Source organism: Terrapene carolina, unplaced genomic scaffold, assembly GCF_002925995.2.
Source record: "Terrapene carolina triunguis isolate 2854851 unplaced genomic scaffold, T_m_triunguis-2.0 Scaffold84, whole genome shotgun sequence".
NCBI classification, from domain to species: Eukaryota; Metazoa; Chordata; order Testudines; family Emydidae; genus Terrapene; species Terrapene triunguis.
In genome coordinates, this window is record NW_020664435.1 from 41,876,523 (window position 1) to 41,899,479 (window position 22,957).

General features: G+C 43.6%; 1 protein-coding gene across 2 annotated transcripts in view; it reads right to left on the reverse strand.

Annotated features, from left to right (window-relative positions):
- Nucleotides 1–22,957, reverse strand: part of ARHGAP21 (Rho GTPase activating protein 21) — an 85,124-nt gene that overhangs the window by 8,358 nt on the left and 53,809 nt on the right. For both annotated transcript variants that reach the window (XM_029910962.1, XM_029910963.1), the window contains 15 exons: nt 21,612–21,770; nt 21,333–21,435; nt 21,191–21,227; nt 20,422–20,547; nt 19,296–19,580; nt 17,869–17,933; nt 17,642–17,790; nt 8,043–8,185; nt 7,770–7,925; nt 7,581–7,659; nt 6,752–6,825; nt 6,577–6,666; nt 1,126–1,251; nt 896–937; nt 475–580 (listed from right to left, as the gene is read on the reverse strand). In XM_029910962.1, the coding sequence (XP_029766822.1) occupies nt 475–580; nt 896–937; nt 1,126–1,251; nt 6,577–6,666; nt 6,752–6,825; nt 7,581–7,659; nt 7,770–7,925; nt 8,043–8,185; nt 17,642–17,790; nt 17,869–17,933; nt 19,296–19,580; nt 20,422–20,547; nt 21,191–21,227; nt 21,333–21,435; nt 21,612–21,770 (1,740 nt within the window). The remainder of the gene's footprint in view (nt 1–474; nt 581–895; nt 938–1,125; nt 1,252–6,576; nt 6,667–6,751; nt 6,826–7,580; nt 7,660–7,769; nt 7,926–8,042; nt 8,186–17,641; nt 17,791–17,868; nt 17,934–19,295; nt 19,581–20,421; nt 20,548–21,190; nt 21,228–21,332; nt 21,436–21,611; nt 21,771–22,957) is intronic.

Here is a 22,957-nt window from a genome sequence, read left to right on the forward strand (position 1 = left end):
CTATTTAGAACAGTGTAGAAGGTAAAACTTTCTGCCATCACAGCAACCACTTATACAGCAGTACATATCTATTTGACCTTGTGATGATTATTACATGGAAAATTGTTAATAAATAAAACAGTGTGTGTATGCTTGTTGGCCCTCAGTCTTTCAACGATTACACTTCTATTTGTCAGCAAAGCTTTCCAATCTATATCATACAGCTCTGTGTAAGCTCAAAAGCTTGTCTCTCTCACCAACAGAGGTTGATCCAATAAAAGATATTACCTCACCCACCTTGCCCTTGTAATATCCTGGAACCAACACGGCGACAACCCCACTGCATACAAGCACCACTATAGACACTTAAAAATACTCATGATTGTTTAGAAGAAAGAAACCCAACTTATTAGTAAAAGAAAATAGAAAATTACAGTGAATTAATAGAGTAGGTTATTCTAGCCTACGGACTAACACTGTCCAGGCAAGAGTTACCTGATACGTCTCCAGGAGATACTCCCGTCCTTCCAATGTTGGTGAGTAAATGATCTATGTTTGGCACTGGCTGAGATTCTACAGTGTTTTCCTCCTGAACTGTTGTCTACAGTTAATAAACAAAGATCTCTTCATCATCGTTTCACAATTAGTTCATTAAGATTCAACAACATTTAGAAAACAGCACTATTTCACCTGAGGACAGTTTCCTCATGAGCTCTAATTTTTCCACATTGCTTTTAACAAAAACACATGGAACTTATTAGTTCTTTTATTACTGCAGTGACTGGAAAGCTAGAAAGGTGTTTCTGAAGAGCAAAGCATACAATGGTGCAGCAAGAAATATGCATTCTAAGGATATCTGAACTGTGTTCTAAACTAAAATGAATTAGAACACAAATATTTAAGGAACAATACTTACAAGAGGCTCCTCGGCACCATCTTCTGTGAAAAACCAGTCATGCTACAATTTAAAATAAAAAAAGTGAAAACCCCACAGGAAGTGAAACAATCAAATGTGGACATCACTAAAAAGGACAATTTTGAGAAAACAACTCCAGGGACAAAACTCAGAGCCAAACTTGTGTAATATGTGAAAGCAGGTCTGTCCATGTCATTTTTTTTTTTAAATAATGAAATGAATTCACTTACTTTTTGGATAAGTGTTTCTACAATTTTGTACTGGTCTGGCATATGAGTAACCATGTGTGTCATGTTGTCTTCAGATGTCCTCACAAGGGTTGGACCAAACACTATAGCCAGGTTTCTTGGTTCCATCTATCAAGTAATGGAAGTAGATCTGCATTACACATTTATAATAGGGATATACAATAAATACCCATTACAATAAAATACATTAAGTGCCACTGAAGCTTTCTAATAGTCTATCTAACTTAGTCTTAATTTGTGCAATGCATAAGAACCAGTTTTATAGCTATTACTGCTGTTGTTTTTGAAGCCAGTTGAACTAATGACATTCAAAAGATTTTCAGTAGTGCTCATATTACCATGCCAGGAAGTCTGATACATAACTTTTTTACATTAAACCTTTTATAAAATGTACATTTCAGATAAAAAGGCGAAGATGCCTCTATACAAAACCTGGTCCACTTCTGTACAGTGGAACATATACTCCTTTATTGGAGTTCAGAACCCAAACTGTTGTTTACAACCAGGGAAAAGCTAAATTAAAAAAGGACTCTCATATCTTCCACCTGCATTATTGATTTTACATAAAAACTAGATTATGTAAAAATAGTAACTGTAAAAAACAGTGCCTTCTAATTAAGGTATTTAAGCATCTTCTAGATACCTTAAGTACTGGGAAACTTCCAAACTGTATTTTATCTCAAAGTGTTTTATTCGACCAGGGAAGAATTTCAGTTACTAATCAAACACTTCTCTCAAAAGGTATGGAAATCTCCACGGTCTGTGCACACCCTAGCCTATGATGCACAGAACCCATTCCACTCCCATTCACCTCTGGAGATGGCAGCCAGCATTTTGGACCTTATGTGAGAGTCTATCATACTTAAATACCCAAATGTGTCAGATAATCTCCTCAGCACACAAACCACTCATTCTATAGATCATCTGCTTTTTAAACTGCACCTTACGACAAAAGCCATAAGCAAGTATGCAGGTCACTGTAGACTACATGGCTCTGGGAAGAAGGATAAAGGAGTCTGAGGCACAAGTCGTGTTCTTGTCCATCCTCCCTGTTGAAGGAAAAGGCCAAGGTAGGAACCATCAAATTGTGGAGGTAAATGTGTGGTTGTGCAGGTGGTGTCGGAGAGAGGGCTTTGGATTCTTCCACCATAGGATGTTGTTTCAGGAAGAAGGATTGCTAGGAAGAGATGGGATCCACCTAACGAAGAGACGGGAGAGCATCTTTACAGGTAGGCTTGCTAACTTTTAGTGAGGAGGGCTTTAAACTAGTTTCGCCGGGGGATGGTGACCTAAGCCCGGAGGTAAATGGGATACTGGGAGGAAACACAAGGAGGAGGGTGCAACAGGGGAGGCCGCCTGATTCATACTGAGAAAGTAGAGCGTTCGTCTAGTTATCTTAGGTGCCTGTACATGAATGCAAGAAGCCTGGGAAACAAACAGAAAGAATTGGAAGTCCTGACACAGTCAACTAACTATGCTGCGACTGGAATAACAGAGACTTGGTGAGGTAACTCATATGATTGGAGCACTGTCATGGATGGGTATAAACTGTTCAGGAAGGACAGGCGGGGGAGAAAAGGTGGAGGAGTTGCACTGTATGTAAGAGAACAGTATGATTGCTCAGAGCTCCAGTTTGAAACTGGAGAAAAGCCTGTTGAGTCTCTTTGGGTTAAGTTTAGAGGTGAGAGCAATAAGGGTGATGTTGTGGTGGGCATCTGCTATAGACCACCAGACCAGGAGGATGAGGTAGACGAGGCTTTCTTCGGACAACTAACAGAAGTTTTCAGATCACAGATCCTGGTTCTCATGGGGGACTTCAATCACCCTGACATCTGCTGGGATAGCAATATAGCAGTGCACAGACAATCCAGAAAGTTTTTGGAGTGTGTTGGTGACAACTTCCTGGTGCAAGTGCTGGAGGAACCAAGTAGGGGCCGTGCTCCTCTTGACCTGCTGCTCACAAACAGGGAAGAATTGGTAGGGGAAGTAAAAGTGGGTGGCAACCTGGGCAGCAGTGACCATGAGATGGTCGAGTTCAGGATCCTGACAAAAGGAAGAAAGGAGAGCAACAGAATATGGACCCTGGACTTCAGAAAAGCAGACTGACTCCGTCAGAGAACTGATGGGCAGGATCCCCTGGGAGGCTAATATGAGGGGAAAGGGAGTCCAGGAGAGCTGGCTGTATTTTAAAGAAGCCTTATTGAAGGCGCAGGAACAAAACCATCCCGAGGTGCAGAAAGAATAGCAAATATGGCAGGCGACCAGTTTGCCTTAACAGAGAAATCTTCGGTGATCTTAAACACAAAAAGGAAGCTTACAAGAAGTGGAAATCTGGACAGATGACAAGGGAGGAGTATAAAAATATTGCTCGAGCATGGAGGGGTGTAATCAGGAAGGCCAAAGCACAATTAGAGTTGCAGCTAGCAAGGGATGTAAAGGGTAACAAGAAGGGTTTCTATAGGTATGTTAGCAACAAGGTGGTCAGGGAAAGTGTGGGACCCTTACTGAATGGGGGAGGCAACCAAGTGACAGATGATGTGGAAAAAGCTGAAGTACTCAATGCAGTTTGGGGAGGAGGTGAGCAGCCCTCAGTGGTGAAAGAAGAAGTTAAAGACTATTTAGAAAAGCTGGACATGCACAGGTCCATGGGGCCGGATGCACTGCATCAGAGAGTGCTGAGGAAGTTGGCGGATGTGATTGCAGAGCCACTGGCCATTATCTTTGAAAATTCGTGGTGATTGGGGCAGGTCCCGGACAACTGGAAAAAGGCAAATATAGTGCCCATGTTTAAAAAAGGGAAGAAGGAGAATCCAGGGAACTACAGACTGGTCAGCCTCACCTCAGTCTCTGGAAAAATCATGGAGCAGGTCCTCAAGGAATCCATTTTGAAGCACTTGGAAGAGAGGAAGGTGATCAGGAACAATAAACATGGATTCACCAAGGGCAAGTCATGCCTGACCAACCTGACTGCCTTCTATGAGGAGATAACTGACACTGTGGATATGGGGAAAGCAGTGGACGTGATAGATCTTGACTTTAGCAAAGCTTGTTACGATCTCCCACAGTATTTTGAAAGCAAGTTAAAAAAGTATAGATTGGATGAATGGACTATAAGGTGACTAGAAAGCTGGCTAGCTCGTCGGGCTCAACAGGTACTGATCAGCAGCTTGATTTCTAGTTGGCAGCCGGTATCAAGTGGAGAGCCCAGGGGTCTGTCCTGGGGCCGGTTTTGTTCAACATCTTCATTAATGATCTAGATGATGGGATGGATTTAATCCTCAGCAATTTCACAGATGACACTAAAGGTGGGGAGGGGGGGAAAAGAGGTAGATATGCTGGAGGGTAGAGATAGGGTCCAGAGTGACCTAGATAAACTGGAGGATTGGGCCAAAAGAAATCGGATGAGGTTCAACAATGAGAAGTGCAGAGTCCTGCACTTAGGACGGAAGAATCCCATGCACTGCTACAAGCTGGAGACCAACTGGCTAAGTTGCAGTTCTACAGAAAAGGACCTGGGGGGAATACAGTGGACGAGAAGCTGGATATGAATCAACAGTGTGCCCTTGTTGCCAAGAAGGCTAATGCATATTGGGCTGTATTAGTAGGAGCATTGCCAGCAGATCGAGGGAAGTGATTATTCCCCTCTATTTGGCACTGGTGAGGCCACATCTGGAGTAGTGTGTCCAGTTTTGGGCCCCCCACTACAGAAAGGATGTGGACAAATTGGAGTGTGTCCAGCGGAGGGCAACGAAAATGGTTAGGGGCTGGGGCACATGACTTATGAGGAGAGGCTGAAGGAACTGGGCTTATTTAGTCTGATGAAAAGAAGAGTAAGGGGGGATTTGATAGCAGCCTTCAACTACCTGAAGGGGGGTTCCAAAGAGGATGGAGCTCGGCTGTTCTCAGTGGTGGCAGATGACAGAACGAGGAGCAATGGTCTCAAGTTGCAGTGGGGGAGGTCTAGGTTAGATATTAGGAAAAACTATTTCACTAGGAGGGTGGTGAAGCACTGGAATGGGTTACCTAGGGAGATGGTGGAATCTCCATCCTTAGAGGTTAAGGCCTTGGCTGGGATGATTTAGTTGGTGTTGGTCCTGCTTTGGGCAGGGGGTTGGACTAGGTGACCTCCTGAAGTCTCTTCCAACCCTAATCTTCTATGATTCTAAGAATAAGCACAGCACTTCTACTATGCTTTATTATATATTGTGGCTTACAGTTTATCTTCTCATGCTCATGACATGGAATAAACTCATAATAAACGGGGGTACCGTGATCCACAAGAATGAGACCAAGACTGCAAGTCTGGATGTCCTGAGTCCGAATCCTAGCTTTGACTCAGTGTGTTGCCTTGGTCAAGTCAGATCACTGCTCTGTAAAACTGGGATACCACCACCACTAGTTCTTTATGCTATGAGGATTCATTAGCTGAATTTTTTACAAAACATTTCTGATATATTAAATGCTAAAGGTCTAATTACTATCAGACAGCACCCTGAACAGTGCTCTTAGCATTGCACAAAAAGGTATATTATAAATGGTTTGTGCTGTCATTTCTTACAGGTTTGCTTTTATTCACCCACAAAATCTGATTATTATTTTTAACAAACGATCACACTTATTTAGATAGAGGGTAAAATTTTCAAAATCATTTCAGTGATTTAGGAGATTAAGTCCAATTTTCAAAAGCGACGTAGGCGCTTGGGAGCTTAAGTCTCACTGAAAGTTAACTAGACTTAGACACTTAAACACCAAAATGACATGTGACTATAAGACTTAGGCGGTTTTTAAGTTTTACCCAGAGTATTTTATTCTGAAGGATCCTAACGCACTATACAAAGTATGGGCCCAATCTTGAGAACTGTAGAACACTGAAATCAAGTAGAGCATAACGTACTACACAGCAGTGGGAGAATGAGACCTTTTTTAAACGAAATGTCAGACCCCTATTTTCATGAGATCTTTAACATTAATTATCAGATAGTAAACAGACTGAGCAGACTTCTCAGGTCTGCACAGAAAATGCGCACCATTTTAACTGAAATTGGTTTTGAACTGTTCAGTTCAACTTGTTGAAACCTTGCATGGGCACACGTAAATCAGTTTACAACTGATTATGTTGAAGTTACAGAATTAAACAATATGTATATAAAGCCAGTTGTAAACCAACTTAATTGTGCCCACACAGGTGGTTTGTACCCAGTTTCAAGTAAATAAAAATGAATTTTAGTTACACCAGTACACATTTTGTATACAGACAAGTCTCATCCAAAAGCTCCTCAACACATCAAAGGGCCTTATGTTGACTTTACCGACCTTAACCAATAAAACCCTGGATTGACACAGATGGGTTTATCACCTGAAATAATCCCACACAATGAAATTTGTTTAAATAAGTAAAATGGAACAAAACGTCTTGTATATTTGGTTTGATACCTTGTTCTTTTCTGAATTCTCTGCTACGGTCTTCAGATGTGCAGAAAGAAACTTGAGTGTTTCATAATGATGTTCAGGTAAATCATGAATCTGAAACAAAAAACCTTAGTATGGAGTTTAAAATATTTTAGTGCTAAATTGTACTGCATTTAAAATGTATTCAAAGTCAGCATACCAGCCTCTTAAGTGTTTTCAGCCGCTCAATAGGATCTTCTTTTCTATTGGCATCTATGAAATCTGCATATTTGTCTGACAAAAGAAAAAATCTGTTTTACTGCATGAGAGAGTGTAGTTTTGTAGAAAACAGAAGTTAACCTGTTTCAACTTTTACATAATATATCTAGCAGCTGTAGTGGAAAAATAGCTCAAAGAATTTATGTCAAATTAAATTGATAAATTCTAATAATTTGATTGGGAATATCACTGGATTGTGATTATAAAAATTGACCTACTACTAATTTAAACACAATTCTTTAAAACCCCCACTATTTATATCAAACCTATAAAGAACAGCATATGCTCCATCTGCAGTTAAAGTCAACAAATTCCATTCCCACAACTGTGCTACCAAGTTGAATAGTGGTTACACACACATCCAGACACACATGGTTACATTATTTCAAACTACTTCAGAAGCATGAGGAGATCAGTGAGGGGAGGAGGAAGGAAAATGTGTTAGGTTAGTTTGGCAGAGGGCTAAAATTAATAGGATACTAACTGTACACTAACCTACTACATACAATGCAATGTAGACATGAACAAAGTAGGTTCCTGTTTTGGAACCATTTACAGTGATTCCTGGGCTGTTAGAGAAAAATTTACGGTCAGCTGACACGTGTAAGCCATTTTAATCATAATCATCGGCCTTTTTAATAAAGAAATGTGGAAGTTTATTACTTCACTAGGTTGTTTTCACTTGATTTTTTCTCTCACTCATTTGAAGGCCCTAATGAGGATTAATATTTGATGAAAAAATTCCTAAAACAAGCTCAAACTCAACTCACCATTAGTAAAAAGTGGTTCTGGGAGCTTTCTGAAGAAGGATTTCAGTAAACTGCTTATCACATTCAAGTCTCGCCATTTCTATGTATTCAAAAGAGAGAGAGAGAGAGACAGACTCTGTATTGCTATATTCATAATAAACTTTCTAGAAGAGATTATTTTAAATGGAAATACAGCGAACACCAACTTACATCATCATGAACATCGATGTCAGTCATTCCTTTATTGAGTTCCTCTTGCATATTTGAGATAGCAGCATTGTTTCCAGGGACTCTGTATATACCTGTGTATTCAAGGCCTCGTTCTTCAACCAATTTGCAGCATATGTCGACTATCAGTGGAATATACTGTGGGGGGGAGGGGCGGGAGAAGTTTGTTGGTTTTGTTTTAAAATGTCTCTCACACAAGTAAGAACATACAAGTATTTCCAAACTATAGTGAAAAGAAAAATTGTACTTTCATACTTTATTGGTGTGAGCTGGGGGACAGTCATCAAGCCTAACGCCAAAGGTTCCTAAAGCAGATGGCTTCTTCTCAAATGTCTTCCTCATGATGTTTGGAATGCCTTTTCGCCACGTTCCCTTGTCTTTTGGTGGACTTGTCTCATCTTTTTGTTAATTTAAAGCAAATGGGGAGAAAATGGAAATGTTAAAGTCATACAATCAAAACCAATTCTGATTAAAGGCAACAAAAATCACAAGCACAAAATTGTGTCTTTGAAAGCGTGGACATACAACATTTGTTAAATTTCCTACTCTCTCTCTCACCCTCTTCCCTCAGCAGTCCAATTGGTTTCCATTACTGAAAGCAGCTTCCCATTCAGCTTGCATATTACCACTGTGAATAGTGATTTTTAGATTCGGAAGCTATTACTCTTTGCAGCATGCACCATCTCAGGAAAAAGGCATCAGAAGGGAGTAGTATGCCGCTCAATAGGATTCACCACCATGTATTATAGGGCACCTCAAAATAGAGCAATGAGTAAGATCTCATTTGATTCTCTGACATGTCCGCAGGCTTTGTTAAAAACAATCTCGGTCTTCATTAAAAGGGCACTCACTATCGTCAATTTCACCCACCCCACCCCACCACCTGTCAAACCAAAAAGGCCAACCATTTAGTTTTTTATGATTTGCTGTATTTTCATCACTTCCATTGTCCAAACTCCCTGCAGACACTCTCAGTAAATATGCAGAGTTTCTGAGACAAAACCAGGCATCTGGCCTCCACTAAAAAGGATTTGGTCTGAGTGGATTTTGCCAGCCTCCCTCAGTCTATATAAAAACACACACTTCTGTCTCTTCACATGACTTGGAAAAAACCAGTTACCTACCTTTTCATAACTGTTGTTCTTCGAGATGTGTTGCTCATGTCCATTCCATTCTAGGTGTGCGCGAACCCACCCATGGTCATCAGAGATTTTTGCCTTAGCAGTATCCGTAGGGTCAGCTATGGCATCCCCTTGAGTGCTGTGCTCATGCGTCGGTATATCAGGCGCCGCCAGCCCTACACCCTCGCAGTTCCTTCTTGCCCGCAACTCCGACAGAGGGGCAGGAGGTCGGGTAATGGAAAGGACATGAGCAACACATCTTGAACAATAGTTACGAAAAGGAAGGTAACAGTTTTCTTCGAGTGCTTGCTCATGTCAGTTCCATTCTAGGTGTCTCACAAGCAGTGTCCACGGAAGTGGGCTCAGAGTTCACGGTCGTACAGCTTGCAGCACTGCTCTGACAAAGCCAGCGTCGTCTCGAGCTTGCTGGGTAAGTGCCTAATGAGACATGAATGTGTGGACAGATGACCAGGTAGTGGCCCTACAGATCTCTTGGATTGGAATTTGTGCCAGGAAGGCCACTGACTAGGCCTGTGCCCTAGTCGAGTGTGCTGTCACAATTGCCGGCAGAGGCACGTTTGCCAGCTCATTGCAGTAGCAGATGCAGGCAGTGATACAGAACAAAATCTTCTGAGCAGAGACACTGGGCAACCCTTCATTCTATCTGCCACATGAATGAACAACTGCACTGACTTACGGAACAGCTTTGTCCTATCCATGTAGAAGGCCAGCGCCCTCCTGACGTCCAGGGCATGCAGACTACATTCCTCCTCTGACGCATGAGGCTTTGGAAAGAAGACAGGTAAGTACATGTCCTGGCCAGTATGAAACTGGGAAACTACCTTGGGCAGAAATGCCGGGTGCGGTCGCAGCTGGACCTTATCCTTCCGGAATACCATATAGGATGGTTCTGAAATAAACACCCTGATCTCGGACACGCTGCAGGCCGACTTTATCACAACTAAGAATGAAACCTTCCAATGGAGAGCAGGAAGCCAGAGGCTCAAAGGGAGACCCCAGGAGCCTTGACAACATGAGATTCAGGTCCCAGGGAGGGAGCGGGATCCTGGATATGTGGGTAGAGATGCTCCAGATCTTTCAAAAACCGGGCCGTCATGTCATGAGCAATGACTGACCTGCCTTGGAACAAAGGGTGGAAAGCTGATATAGTGGCCAGGTGGACCCTGATCGATAACAGGGACAAACCTTGGAGTTTGAGGTGCAGAAGATAATCCAGGATCTCCTGCAGCGAGGCCTGCTTGGCCCAGATACGCTGTTCCGAGGTCCAGCACGTGAACCTTTTCCACTTGGCCAGGTAAGTCACTCTGGTGGAGGGTTTCCTACTACCCCCACAAGACCTGCTGAACCTGGGCTGAGCATTACCGTTCATTCGCATTTAGCCATGCAGTAGCCATGCTGTCAAGTGTACCGCCACCACGTTTGCGTGCAGAAGGCTGCTGTGGTTCTGGAACAGCAGATCCAGCCAAAGGGGTAGCTGCAATGGGGCAGCTATCGAAAGGTCCAGCAGCGTGCCGACCCAGTGCTGGTGAGGCAACGCGAGAGCTATTAGGATAACCTTCACCCTGTCCTTTTTGATCTTCAGGAGGACTCTGTAAATCAACCGCACAGGCAGGCAGGCATGCACCAGCGCCCCGGCCCGAGATGAGAAACGCATCTGACAGGGAGCTCCTGTCCGTACCCCGGATCGAACAGAACACATGGCCCTTCTGTTCTGCCTGGGCGCGAACAGGTCCACCTGAGGAGTCCCCCACCTCTGGAAGATTGTACTGACCGCCTCTGGATGGAGCGACCACTCGTGGTGACACGAGAAGGTCCCTGCTGAGGTGATCTGCTAACACGTTCCTGGTCCCGGGTAGATGCGCGGCTACCAGATGAATGGCATGCCTCACACAAGTCCCAAAGGCAGAGAGCTTCTTCGCAAAGGGCTGACGACCTGGCTCCGCCCTGCCTGTTGATGTAATACATCGCGGCGGTATTGTCCGTAAGGTCCTGCACCACCTTGCCCTTCAGGTGGGGCAAGAAAGCCTGGGAGGCCAGGCAAACGCTCTGAGTTCCCCGACGTTGATGTGGAGGGCAAGATCGTCCTGCAACCAGCAGCCCTGCATGCTGAGCTCGCCCAGATGGGCTCCCCAGTCGAGGTCCGAAGCATCGGAGACCAGAATCAGCAACAGGGACGGGGCCACGAAAAGAACTCCCTCCAACACTGACCTGGGGTCCAACCACCAATCCAGGAACGACCAGATGCGATCCGGCACCCCAACTACCTGGTCTAGGTCGTGTCTGTTGGGAATAGCAACAGAGAGTCCCGTGGCACCTTTAAGACTAACAGATGTATTGGAGCATAAGCTTTCGTGGGTCACCCACAAAAGCTTATGCTCCAATACACCTGTTAGTCTTAAAGGTCCACAGGACTCTCTGTTGCTTTTTACAGATCCAGACTAACACGGCTACCCCTCTGATACATATCTGTAGACCGACGCCAGCCACGCGTGCAGAGGCCGAAGATGGAGCCAGGCATGACTGACCACATATGTGCATGCGGCCATGTGGCCCAACAACAGCAGGCAGGTGCGAGTTGTGGTGAGCAGGTGGTTTATCAAATGGGAGATCAGGTCTGAGATAGCCTGAAAATACACCTCCGGAAGGAAGGCTCTGGCCTGCATGGAGTCGAGAATCGTTCCAATGAACACTGTTGCACAGGCCTTAAGGTAGATTTTTTATCAACAGGCTCAGGTTGCAGCATGTGGAGCGCACCAGATCGAGGCTCCTCTGCACTTCTTCCAGAGATCTGCCCTTGATGAGCCAACCAGCGAGATACGGGAAGATCTGGACCCCTCAATGTCACAAATAAGCAGCCACTGGCGCCATACGTTTTGTTAACACTCTCTGGGAAGATGAGAGGCCAAAGGGCAGCGCGGTAAACTGGAAATGGCGTCCTCCCACCATGAAACAGAGGAAGCATCTGTGACCATGAAATATGGAAATAAGAGTCCTTCAAGCCAAGAGCGGCGTACCAGTCTCCCGGATCCAGGGAGGGGAGGACAGTTACCTTTTCCGTAACTGGTGTTCGAGATGTGTTGCTCATGTCCATTCCATATTAGGTGTGTGCGCGCTCGGCACATGCACTAGTGCCGGAAGTTTTTCCTCAGCGGTATCCGTAGGGGACTGGCTCTGACACCCCCTGGAGTGGTGCCCGCATGGCACAGTATAAGGGATGCTGCCTGCTCCCCACACCCTGAGTTCCTTCTTGCCGGAAACTGACAGTGGGGAAGGAGAGCGGGTCATGGAATCGACGTGAGCAACCCATTTAGAAGAACACCGGTTATGGAAAAGGTAACGGTCTTTTCTTCGAGTGCTTGCTCATGTCCATTCCATATTAGGTGACTCCCAAGCAGCACCCCTGGAGGTGGGTAGAAGTTCACAGTCATGTAGATTGCAACACAGCTTTGCCGAAACCAGTGTCGTCCCTGGCCTGCTGAGTGATGGCATAATGAGCGGTAAACATGTGGACAAAGGACCACGTTGTGGCTCTACAGATGTCCTGGATAGGAATGTGTGCCAGGACGGCTGCTGAAGATGCCTGAGCTCTCATTGAGTGGACTCTGATCATCGGCGGTGGCGGAACCTCCACGAGGTCGTAACAGGTCTTTATGCACGAGGTGATCCAATGGGAAATCACCTGTGAGGACACCGGATGACCCTTCATCCTATCCGCTGTAGTGATGAAGAGTTGAGTCAATTAACAGAAAGGTTTGTGGTATGTCTAAGTAAAAAGCCAAGGCCCTCCAGACGTCCAGGGCGTGAAGGCGCCTCTTCACTGGTGTTGTGTGGTTTGGGACAGAACATTGGGAAGATGATGTCCTGATTCATATGGAAGGTGGAGACTGCCTTTGGCAGGAAGGCCAGGTGGGGCCGCAACTGAACCTTATCTTTGTAGAAGACAGCGTACGGCAGTTCTGAGGTCAAGGCTTTAATTTCCAAGACCCGTCTCGCTGACATCACCAACACCAGGAACGCGACCTTCCATGACAGATGGGAAAGGGAGCAGGAATCTAGCCGTTCAAAGGCCGGGCCAGTGAGCCTAGAGAAAACCAAGTTAAGATCCCACTGCAGGAAGGGAGCCTGCACCTGTGGGAAGAGTCTCTCCAATCCTCTCAAGAATCAGACCGTATTGTCATGGGAGAACATCATCTGTCCTTGGATCGGCAGGTGAAAAGTGGAGATGGCCGCAAGATGCACTCTAATGGAAGTGCACGCCAGGCCCTGGTTCCTCAAATAGAGCAAGTAGTCCAAGACAGCCTGTATGGAGGAACGCGAGGGAGAGATGCCCCGTTCGGACGCCTGGGGGAAAACCTCGTCCACTTGGCCAGGTAAGTAGTCTAGTTGAGGGCTTTCTACTTTCCAGGAGGACTTGTTGGACTCCTTCCACACAGGTCCGCTCCTCCGGGTTTAGCCACACAGCATCCACATCAAGAGGTGGAGGGACCCAAGCTTGGGGTGTAAGCCGATCGCTGAGCCTGCCTCTCCAGTCCTGAGACGTGACTGCTTCGGGCAGGCAAATGCTGGCAGGACATCCCTCTCAGTGGGGATTGGTACCGCTGAGACAGGGACACATGCATAGGTCCCAACATGGGTTTTCCCCGAGACCGAGGAACCGCGGGAGCCGACGTGGGCGGCACCGGGAGCGTCAGGATCTCTTGAGCCACTCGAAGAGCTTCGGGTGTCGACAGCATCTGAAGCTGGCTAGGGCCTGCACCATTATGTGGGGTTGCAGGCCCTTTGAAGAGATCACCTTGCTGCCGTGGTACCCTCCTCCACCAGAGTGCCAAATTCTGGGACCTAATCTTGGGGGAGGGACTCTCTACTTGCAGAGGGAGTCCCGTAAGTTAAAATTGTACCTGCCCAACAGAGCCTTGTGGTTCGCAACCCGGAATTGCAGGCTGGCTGTCGAATATATTTCCCTCCCAAAAAGGTCCAGTCTTTTGGCCTCTTTCTTGGGGTTGAACTGGTGTGCCCCTGCTTGTCCTTTCGCTGTCCGCAGAAACGACCAGTGAGCCAGGAGGTGGATGGGTATAAGGGTCCTCAAACCCTTTGGCCAGGACAAAGCACTTTTTTTCAGCAATTTTGGAGGAGGGAGGGACGAATGACAGGGTTTGCCAGAGGGGCTTGGCAATTTTGAGGACCGTGTCATGCACTGGTAGTGTGACATGGACAGAGATAGAGGCTGAGGACATTGAATAAGGTGTCCACCTGCTCGGCTATCTCCTCCACCTCTAGACTGAAGTTCTCGGCCACCCGTCGAAGCAGGGCCTAGAGGTGCAGGTGTTCTTCAAAATCATCTGGCGGCTGGCCCTCCAGGATCCCGCCACCACCTCGTCTGGGGATGAGGACAGTGACTGAACAGCTGGGGGATGCCCCAGGGCATCATCCCCTGTGAGGAAAGCGGGTTTTGGGGTGGGCACTGGCTACTCTACCCCAACCTCTGAGCACGTTTCCTGCACCAAACCTGGTGCCGTCAACATTGCTCCGAGGTGGTCGCCGACGAGTGGTGTGAAGGGGGCATAGGCATCACAGGCATGCCCCACGCACTCCAATAGGGCCACTGTGCTGTCCACTGGCCGTGCTGCCAAGGTGGCAGTATAGAAGTCAATGCAGCCTCCGGAGCCCAATCACGCCTGTGATGCCTTGGTGAGGAGCTAATCTGCCCTTCCATGCCAGAGCAATCCCTTTCTGGTGACCATGGTGGAGCCGTTGATGCCTGCATTTGTCGGCCGACGGTCATCGCTGGAGATTGGTGCTTCGAATAGGAAGACCGGTGCTGGGGCCCCGCACCGACAAGACAACTGGCGGGAGGGTGAGCAGTGCCGGTAATATGGAGACCGGCACCTCCCCCTAGGAGACCCACATCGAGAGGGCAGAAACTACGAACACAGTACCCATGATCTAGTGCAAGCCCCTGAAGATCTGAGCTGCAAAGCCAGAGGTCTGCAGTGTGAAGTCGGAGAGTGTTGCCTTGGCTCAGGACATCGGCAGCGTTCAACTGCCTCTGGGGGGTCTTGGCAGCTGGCTTGCCCTCGTAGGGAGCCTTTGCCGCTTCCTGCGGCACATGTGGTGCCAGCGGCGCTGGTAAAGGCCTCTGCTCTCTAGGTGCCAGGAGAGCCTGGGAAGGCATTGATCCTGCCACAAGACTGGGTCCCCTACTGCTTCCAGGATTCAGCGGTGGATCCTTTGGGGGGCTAAGGGCCCCAACTAGGGAGGCATGTCCATGTGGCTCTGGTGTGGGTGGGCAGCCCGAACTGGGTCCTTTGCCCGATACCGGATGGCCTTTCTTGCCTGGTGTCAGGGAGCCATGTTTCTTGGTCTTCTTTCTGGGCACTGGTGCAGGGGGTGTGCTATGCACTGAGGCCAAGGCCAACGTCCAGCCGGGACGGCTCAGAAGCCAGGCGGAAAGCAGCCTCCATAAGGAGGATCCTCAAATGGATGTTGCTCTCTTCCTGGGTCATGGGTCGAAAGTTTTTACAGTTGTGACACTTGTCTTTCACATGTGATTCCCCCAAGCCCTTGAGGCAACTGCTGTGGGGGTCACTAACAGGGATAGTCCTGTCGCAGTCCAAGCAGGGCTTAAACACCGGAGACCAGGGCATTCCCTGCCTGGGGAGAAGTCCCCGTTGGGACTAACTTCTAACTACACTTAACAAGTGCTTAACACTAACTACTATAAACCAACTATTTACAAGGCCCTAAGGCTCAAAGTCAGAAGAGACGAAACCGCTAATCCTTACTATGTAAGAAAAGGCGCTCTGACTAACCACCACAGGCGGTAAGAAGGAACTGAGAGGGCACAGGGCCAGCAGCGCCTGATATACTGACGCATGAGCGTGGAACTCAAGGGGGCATCACAGCCGACCCTACAGATACCACTAAGGCAAAAATCTCCGATGACCGCGCACGTGGGCATATGCACAACTAGAATGGAATCCTCATGAGCAAGCTCTCAAAGAACCACCACCGGTTTTGGATACATCCAATCCCAAGACTTAGGGTATGTCTTCACTACCGGCCGGATTGGCGGGCAGTGATCGATCCAGTGGGGATCGATTTATCGCATCTAGTCTAGACGCGATAAATCGATCCCCGAGTGCTCTCCTGTACTCCAGCTCTGTGAGAGGCGCAGGCAGAGTCGACGGGGGAGCAACAGAAGTCGACTCACCGTTGTGAAGACACCGCGGCAAGTAGATCTAAGTACGTCGACTTCAGCTACGTGAATAACGTAGCTGAAGTTGCGTAACTTAGACCGATCTCCCCCCCCCCCCAGAGTGTAGACCAGGCCTTAGGGCTAGAAACAGCTGAAAAAGTGTGGCTTGCACTATGTGACTTAATTATGCTAACAGTAAAGTTTTCAAAAGCGTCCAAGTCTCATTTTCAGAGCCCAAGTCTCACTGAAAATCAATGGAACTCAGGCTTCTAAGTGCTTACATCACTTTTGAAAATGGGACTTGGATGCTTTTGAAAATTTTACCCTTAGATAGATACAGTCTCAATTGCTAAAACTCAGTGATATGCACAATGTTTGGCTCCCCTCAATGATACAGGTAAGTGAGGCTGCACTAGCACTATAATTCTCCTGATGTGATCCTGTCCTCTTATTCCGAGGTTCCTGGAGAAATAATGCTGTTTAAGATCCTGAAGGTTACTCATCACTACCTCTCCATCAAACTGCTATTGCAGTTTTAGTATATAATACGGTATGATAATGATAGTCAGTATAAAGGAAAAGTTGTTTGGGGCACAAAACGGAATTTATTCTCTGAGTTCAGGCGCACATGTTCAAACCTGAGTGCTCAGTCACTAAGATCAGTGGTCTGATTTTCAGCAGTGCTGTGCACCAACAACTCCCTTTAGAAATTTTGGCCTGAGACTTTACCAGTTGGAGATCTATTATTGACTTACGTTTACAGTTGCAGCTCACTCATCTGTGAAATTTAATATGTGGCACCTCAGGAAAAGCTCAGCAGAGTTTAATTTCTTGCTCTGGGAAAAGCAATACCTTCTTCCACCCTAAATAGTATGTTTTCCTTTCTATACTTTAAATTCATGGGGCAAGAAAATCCTCTACCGTTATAAAACGTTTTAGAGAAAAAATTTGTTTTCTTAACAATAGTTTATAAATGGTTCTACCCAGTCATTTGCAGGTCAACCAGGGGAGGGAAAGACTAGTGCTAGATAAGATTAATCTTCTCTGAAGCAAGGCACAAGCTTGGTAGAGCTTGGCTATGAGAAGCACAACGCTGGCGTATTCTATAGCTGCTGTCACTACAGACAGTTGCAGAAAAAGAGCCAAGACTTACCTCAGAAGAGACTGCAGTACAGAACTTCAAGGGCCTGAAAAAACCACCTCCGAGTGACAAGTTACATGGACTTAGACACCGCACTATGTTGGCAGGAGATGCTCTCCTGTCAACATAACGTGTCTTGACCAGATGTGCTACATTGGCACAGCTGTGCTGATGTAGCATGGTAGTGAAGACAAGCCCACAGACTGTCAGTGATTATAAATACAGCTCAAAAAAGCTAGTTAATGCTTGTTTGCATATGTATATTAACATATCTGAAGATCTGGGCTAAAGCAACTCTTATGTCCTGAACATTTCGCCTTCTACAAGGTTAATTTTTTATAGGTTTAACAAACAATAATGTATGCAGAATACACACCTTTAGTGAGCAGCTTCCTTTCTGACTCCTCCTTGGGAGAGTGAGGACTTTGGGTCCTTTGTTCTGTTTTAGTGCCAAGGAATGTTTGCCTGATACTGAGACTCTGTCGAGGTGTTTTGGGGGACGGCTCTGTTTTGCTGCTGGAAGAACTGAAATAAGACATTACTTGGTACAGAGAAGCTAGGTACCAGGCAAATAAAACTGCCCGCTGCATATAGACTGCTTACCTCATCATTGTGCTATATTCTTTAATCCTCCGGCTAATTAGGTCCCTACTAGTGACACCAGTATCCTGTAAAAATAAATAAATAAATAAATAAATAAAAATCGAGATCTCCTTTATAATCCTAGTTTTGATAATACCATTGCAAAAGCTTATCTAACCACCTTTAGAATACACACAACTATTCCCATAATCAGATAACATACACTGTGTAGTTGTAGAGTTCAATTCCAGTACAGCTAAAATGTAATGGGTATTCTCAGGAATAGAGAATATATTCAAATATATTTAAAAAAAAAATAAAGACATTGTTTGAAAGATTAAAGAAAAGCTATGGTGATTAGTTATAAGTTAACTGCTATGATAGTGTTTTCAAATAAGTGCAGAGGATTTACCCAGAGATTTTCAATAAACTTACATTTTAATAGAAGATGTGTGACTATATTCCCAACACTGCTCTGAAAATCTCAGCCTATACACATACAATACCTTCCTACCCACATACGTGGCACTGAAAGTTCTACAATTTATCATACGGCTGACTACTTAACAAATGCTTTTAACCACCTCACCAAAATTCTGCTTATAATCCACCTTCCCTAGGCTAACTATTCTAAAACTGAGCAGCTTCAAACAGCTGTAATTTAAAAGCACCATGGAAGTATTTTTCTTCCCGGAACAAAAATGTAAACCTATCAAAAATACATACAAAAAATGTTTTACAAATTCAGTATGTATAGTTACCGATATCAACATTTATATATAATATGCATGTGTGCATATGCATACAACATGCCCTATCTTCTAATATATTTATTAGAATTTATGTAAATGAATATGAAAATTACAAAACAGTTTTTTGAAATACCTGTCAATGTTTCACTATGTAACTATTAATGGTGCAAAGTTTCTAAGTGAAAACTGCTTCGATACTGCTACTTCCCAACAGAGGTCTGCTGGGATAGAATAGGCCAGAAATTACTACTCCCACCTGATTACATTGTAAAATACGGATTTTAACAGGTATTGTACAGTGTAACTTAAAATATGTTTGTAGTTAAATTAAAAATGATTTTTAAACAACTTTTTAATGGGCAAAACTTATTTTACTATTTCTAAAGTTAAGTATAGATTAACTAAACATCAGATTATTAAATTGCCATCTTTTTATTACTCAATTGTTCTTTGGGATATTTAAACTTCAAAAAACAGATTAAGACTTTATTTTTCTATGTAAATAGATGTAGTTATATGGGTATCTAATTTCACTGCAGTTTTTCTTTTACTCCCTAATCCCTATTTCAATTTAGCGTCAACCAAAAACAGAAAAATATATTTGTCCTATTATAAATAAAAAAGTATAATCGTTAAAAGAAGATACAATAGACTAAAACAACATGTAAGATTATACATTAGATATTATATGGCTACCTTATCATTGAGATTGCTATTGTCTTGTATAGCCTTAATCCATGCTAACATGTCATCTCGGTCTTCAGCCTGAAATAGATACTCGCAGTCTGATGTGGTGAGCCGAAATACATTTTTCCTCTTGGTTTCACTGTATGAGATATCTATCAAACATGCATTGATACTGATAGGTTGTTCTTCTTCAGATGGAGTTGTCTGCTCTTTTTTATCCTTGTATAAATAAAGTGAATGACCTCGAAGAACAACATACATTTGCTTCCATGGCCGAATGCTGCCACCAACTCGCTGGAAAATATGAACCAGTTTGTTTGTGTGCATTACACATGTTATTGTTACCTAGTTATAAGCCACATACAAAACTTTTAGAACACAAAGATTGAACACAGGATGGCACAGAACACTCAGCTTTTGTATAATAAAAGTACTAGTCACTGACCGCTTTGCACCAAGGGAAAGGGCAAATTTCTCAACTGTCCCTCCTATCTGAACATATAATATTGTGTGTGTGGAAATGTGACAGTAGCAAAAGGATCAGAAATTTTAAGAAGGGATGGTTACAGAATTAGCAGGCATTATAACCAAGATTTTCAAAAGTGACTGGGTGCTCCACTTACGTCACCTTCAAAAGGCTTGACTGTAAGAAGCGCTGAGCCACTTCCCTTCCCCTCTGAAAATCAGGCTCCTTCATCTTTGAAAATCTTGGCCTATGAATTTCCAGCGGGTCCATGAGGTTTGTTCGACTTCAAAAATGACGTAAATACACAAATCTGTCCCATTGTTAGCATAAGAAAAATCTACACTCCCAGCATTCTAGAAGTTGATTATTTGCACTAAATAACTAGGTCTGAGATGTGAAATTAATCACTATTGCTCTTAATTTAAACCAACAGAAATGAAGGCAGCTACGAATATAATCTATGAAAGAAGATGTAATCTATGAAAGAAGTTGCCCGATTAAAGCTAAATGCTTAATGTCACTTTTGTTAGTGCCCCTTACATAATGTCTTACTGCATACAAGAAAGCTTTACAAGGAACAGCTCTTGCCTACAAATGACTTTTCTTACCCTCAATTTTGGCAGTTTTTTTTTTTATATTATCCTTTATGTACGTTAGAAAGCACAATACCTTTCCCTTGTCTGAGACAAGCTGTCGAAAATAGAGCCATCCTTCCTTGGAAGCATCGCCAAAGACCTCTGATGAGGAATCTTTTCTGGATCCAGAGTCTTCTGAAGATTTTTGGCTGTCTGGGACCTAAAGAAAAATAAGTCAGAATATCAAGAGGTCCTCTAAATAGATTTCTCAGTAGAGGTCTATATTTAGGTAATTTTCCCCCTCATCCCCCTTCCTCCTCCCCCCCTCCCCCCCGCCCCCACATCTCTATGTGAAGGTTTCCTCAGTGTATGGTGTAAGGAAATACTTATCAGGGTAAGACGGTTTCTACTATTCCATTAGTACAAAATGATTAACTGTGAAGTCATACACTATTCAGCCTACGTAATTCTTGTGACATTCCACCTTTAATTTATTTTGATATTTTTGTCTTTGAGTGCATCATATACTATAGCTCAGATGTGAGATGCTGCAGAAAATGAAAACCAAAGCCTTTTGTTCAGCTATAAAACAAGTCTAATGGCATTTTAAAGTACCTTTAAAAAAAATAGTAGAGAAATTGGAGAAGAGCAGTTCACATTTACTAACTTGTCACAGTATGGTGACTTTTAGGAAAAAATATATCTGGCATCAAAAAGTCATTTTAGAATGATTAAATAGTAACGGAAACAAATTGCCATGATTTCACATATGTGATCCAGCACAATATTTAAAATTCATATAACTCTCATTAGCAAACACTAATATCCACAACTCTTATAATATTGTTAAATATGTTACTAACCTTGATCCCCTTTAAACTAGATACATGTTTAATAGACCTGTTGGGAGAAAAAAGTAGGCATTATAATGAACATGTTGTGCACTTTTTAATAAAAAAAGTGCAGGCGCCTGTTTGCGCGCACTCAGATTTGTTCAGGACTTACAATTTTCCTTCTTCTTTATAGTCATCCAATCCCTCATCATAAGACTTGGATCTCTCCGTTTTTGCAGGAGATTGACCATCCAATATACTAGGCCTGATAGATTCTGCAAGTCAATCAAAATTATCAAACACGAATCAGCTGCAAATCACATTTTATGTTTTGACTATTTGAAGCAATAAAACATCATAAGCTGCCATATCCTTCCTTGCAAAGAAAACAAATTTTAAAAGAAAAAAAAAGTTTTGTTTAAAAACAAACCAAACCAAACAAACAACTTACCATGGTCATGGGATAGCTGACGTCGAATTAAAGGAACTGAAGATGTGGGACTGGGAGGAACTGTTGTTATAGTGGGAGCTTGAGCAGCAGATGCAGAAATAACAGCAGAAGCAGGAATGTGTGCAATGTCATGGTCAATACTAGGGCTACTTGGATCATCTACAAGGCAATATGCAATATATTAGCATGTTAAACGCTTTAGTAAAGAGCTCAGACTAAATAGCAGGCTGAACTTGCCTCTTCATTAGACTATCAGAAACTAATATCTTAAACATCCAGCCTTTCAAACATTAAGGATCCAGTTAATTCACATTGTTAAAACATACATTTTTATTAAGGAAAGTTGGTGCCATATCCTATGGACATACTAATGTGTGTTACATATTTGGGATAAGAATAAAGAATGTTCATACAACTGTCACAATAGAATTTCTATGTTTAAATGGTATGCTGTTTAAACAGCATGATGTTGGTCAGAAAACTATACTTCTAAATTCAGTTGCTGATGCATAAGAAGGCTAAATGCAAGAGAAATGGAATACAATATTCACTGCATTACAATTTATGCATAAAACCTCAAATAGTTATTAATCTTCAAACAAAAATTACAAAAAAGCTCAAAACAGCAATGTTTGAAATGGCAACATACTTAAAAGATAGCCAAACCCCTATTTAAAAGACTACTACCTACCAATTATATCTTCCACTAATTGCTCATATAAATGATTGCAGTCTGTACATGTCCAACACCTCACAGTCTCAAAAGCAACGAGGGTCATTGTGCAGTAATCCAAAAAAGCTTAAGCATTTCCATGATTTTTATGTACTTCTTACAAGATGAAAAGTGTTGGAAAAACAACAACAGATTTTTCAAAGCGACAGCATATAAACATCTCCCAAAATACACTAGGAATACAAGGACAATACTTATTCCAGTACAGAGGTACAGGAGAAAGATGGAGAGAACCAGATCATGAGCATGTTGCTGAACTGTACTGCTATAATTAATATGTATGTATTCTAAGTGCCGTGAATTTTAATATGCAGAGCTTCTGAAAAGCCTATTGAAATCAGTGAACATTCACAAACAGAGGTTTATTCTTTGCTTTGTGTGAACACAACTGCATGCACGGCATTGTGCTTTTCAAATAGTCACTAACAGTTCTGTTCAAAACTGTCAGCTTGTACCATCACATTCTGGTTACACACTTACATTTTTAAAATGGCAGAAAAGTCTATTACAAGTTTAGTAATTTTATACAGCCCGCTGCTCTGTGTCACCAATGGTATGTTAGATGAAAAGTGAAGCAATGTCTTGAACTAAAAGACTAACGTCCATTATAAAA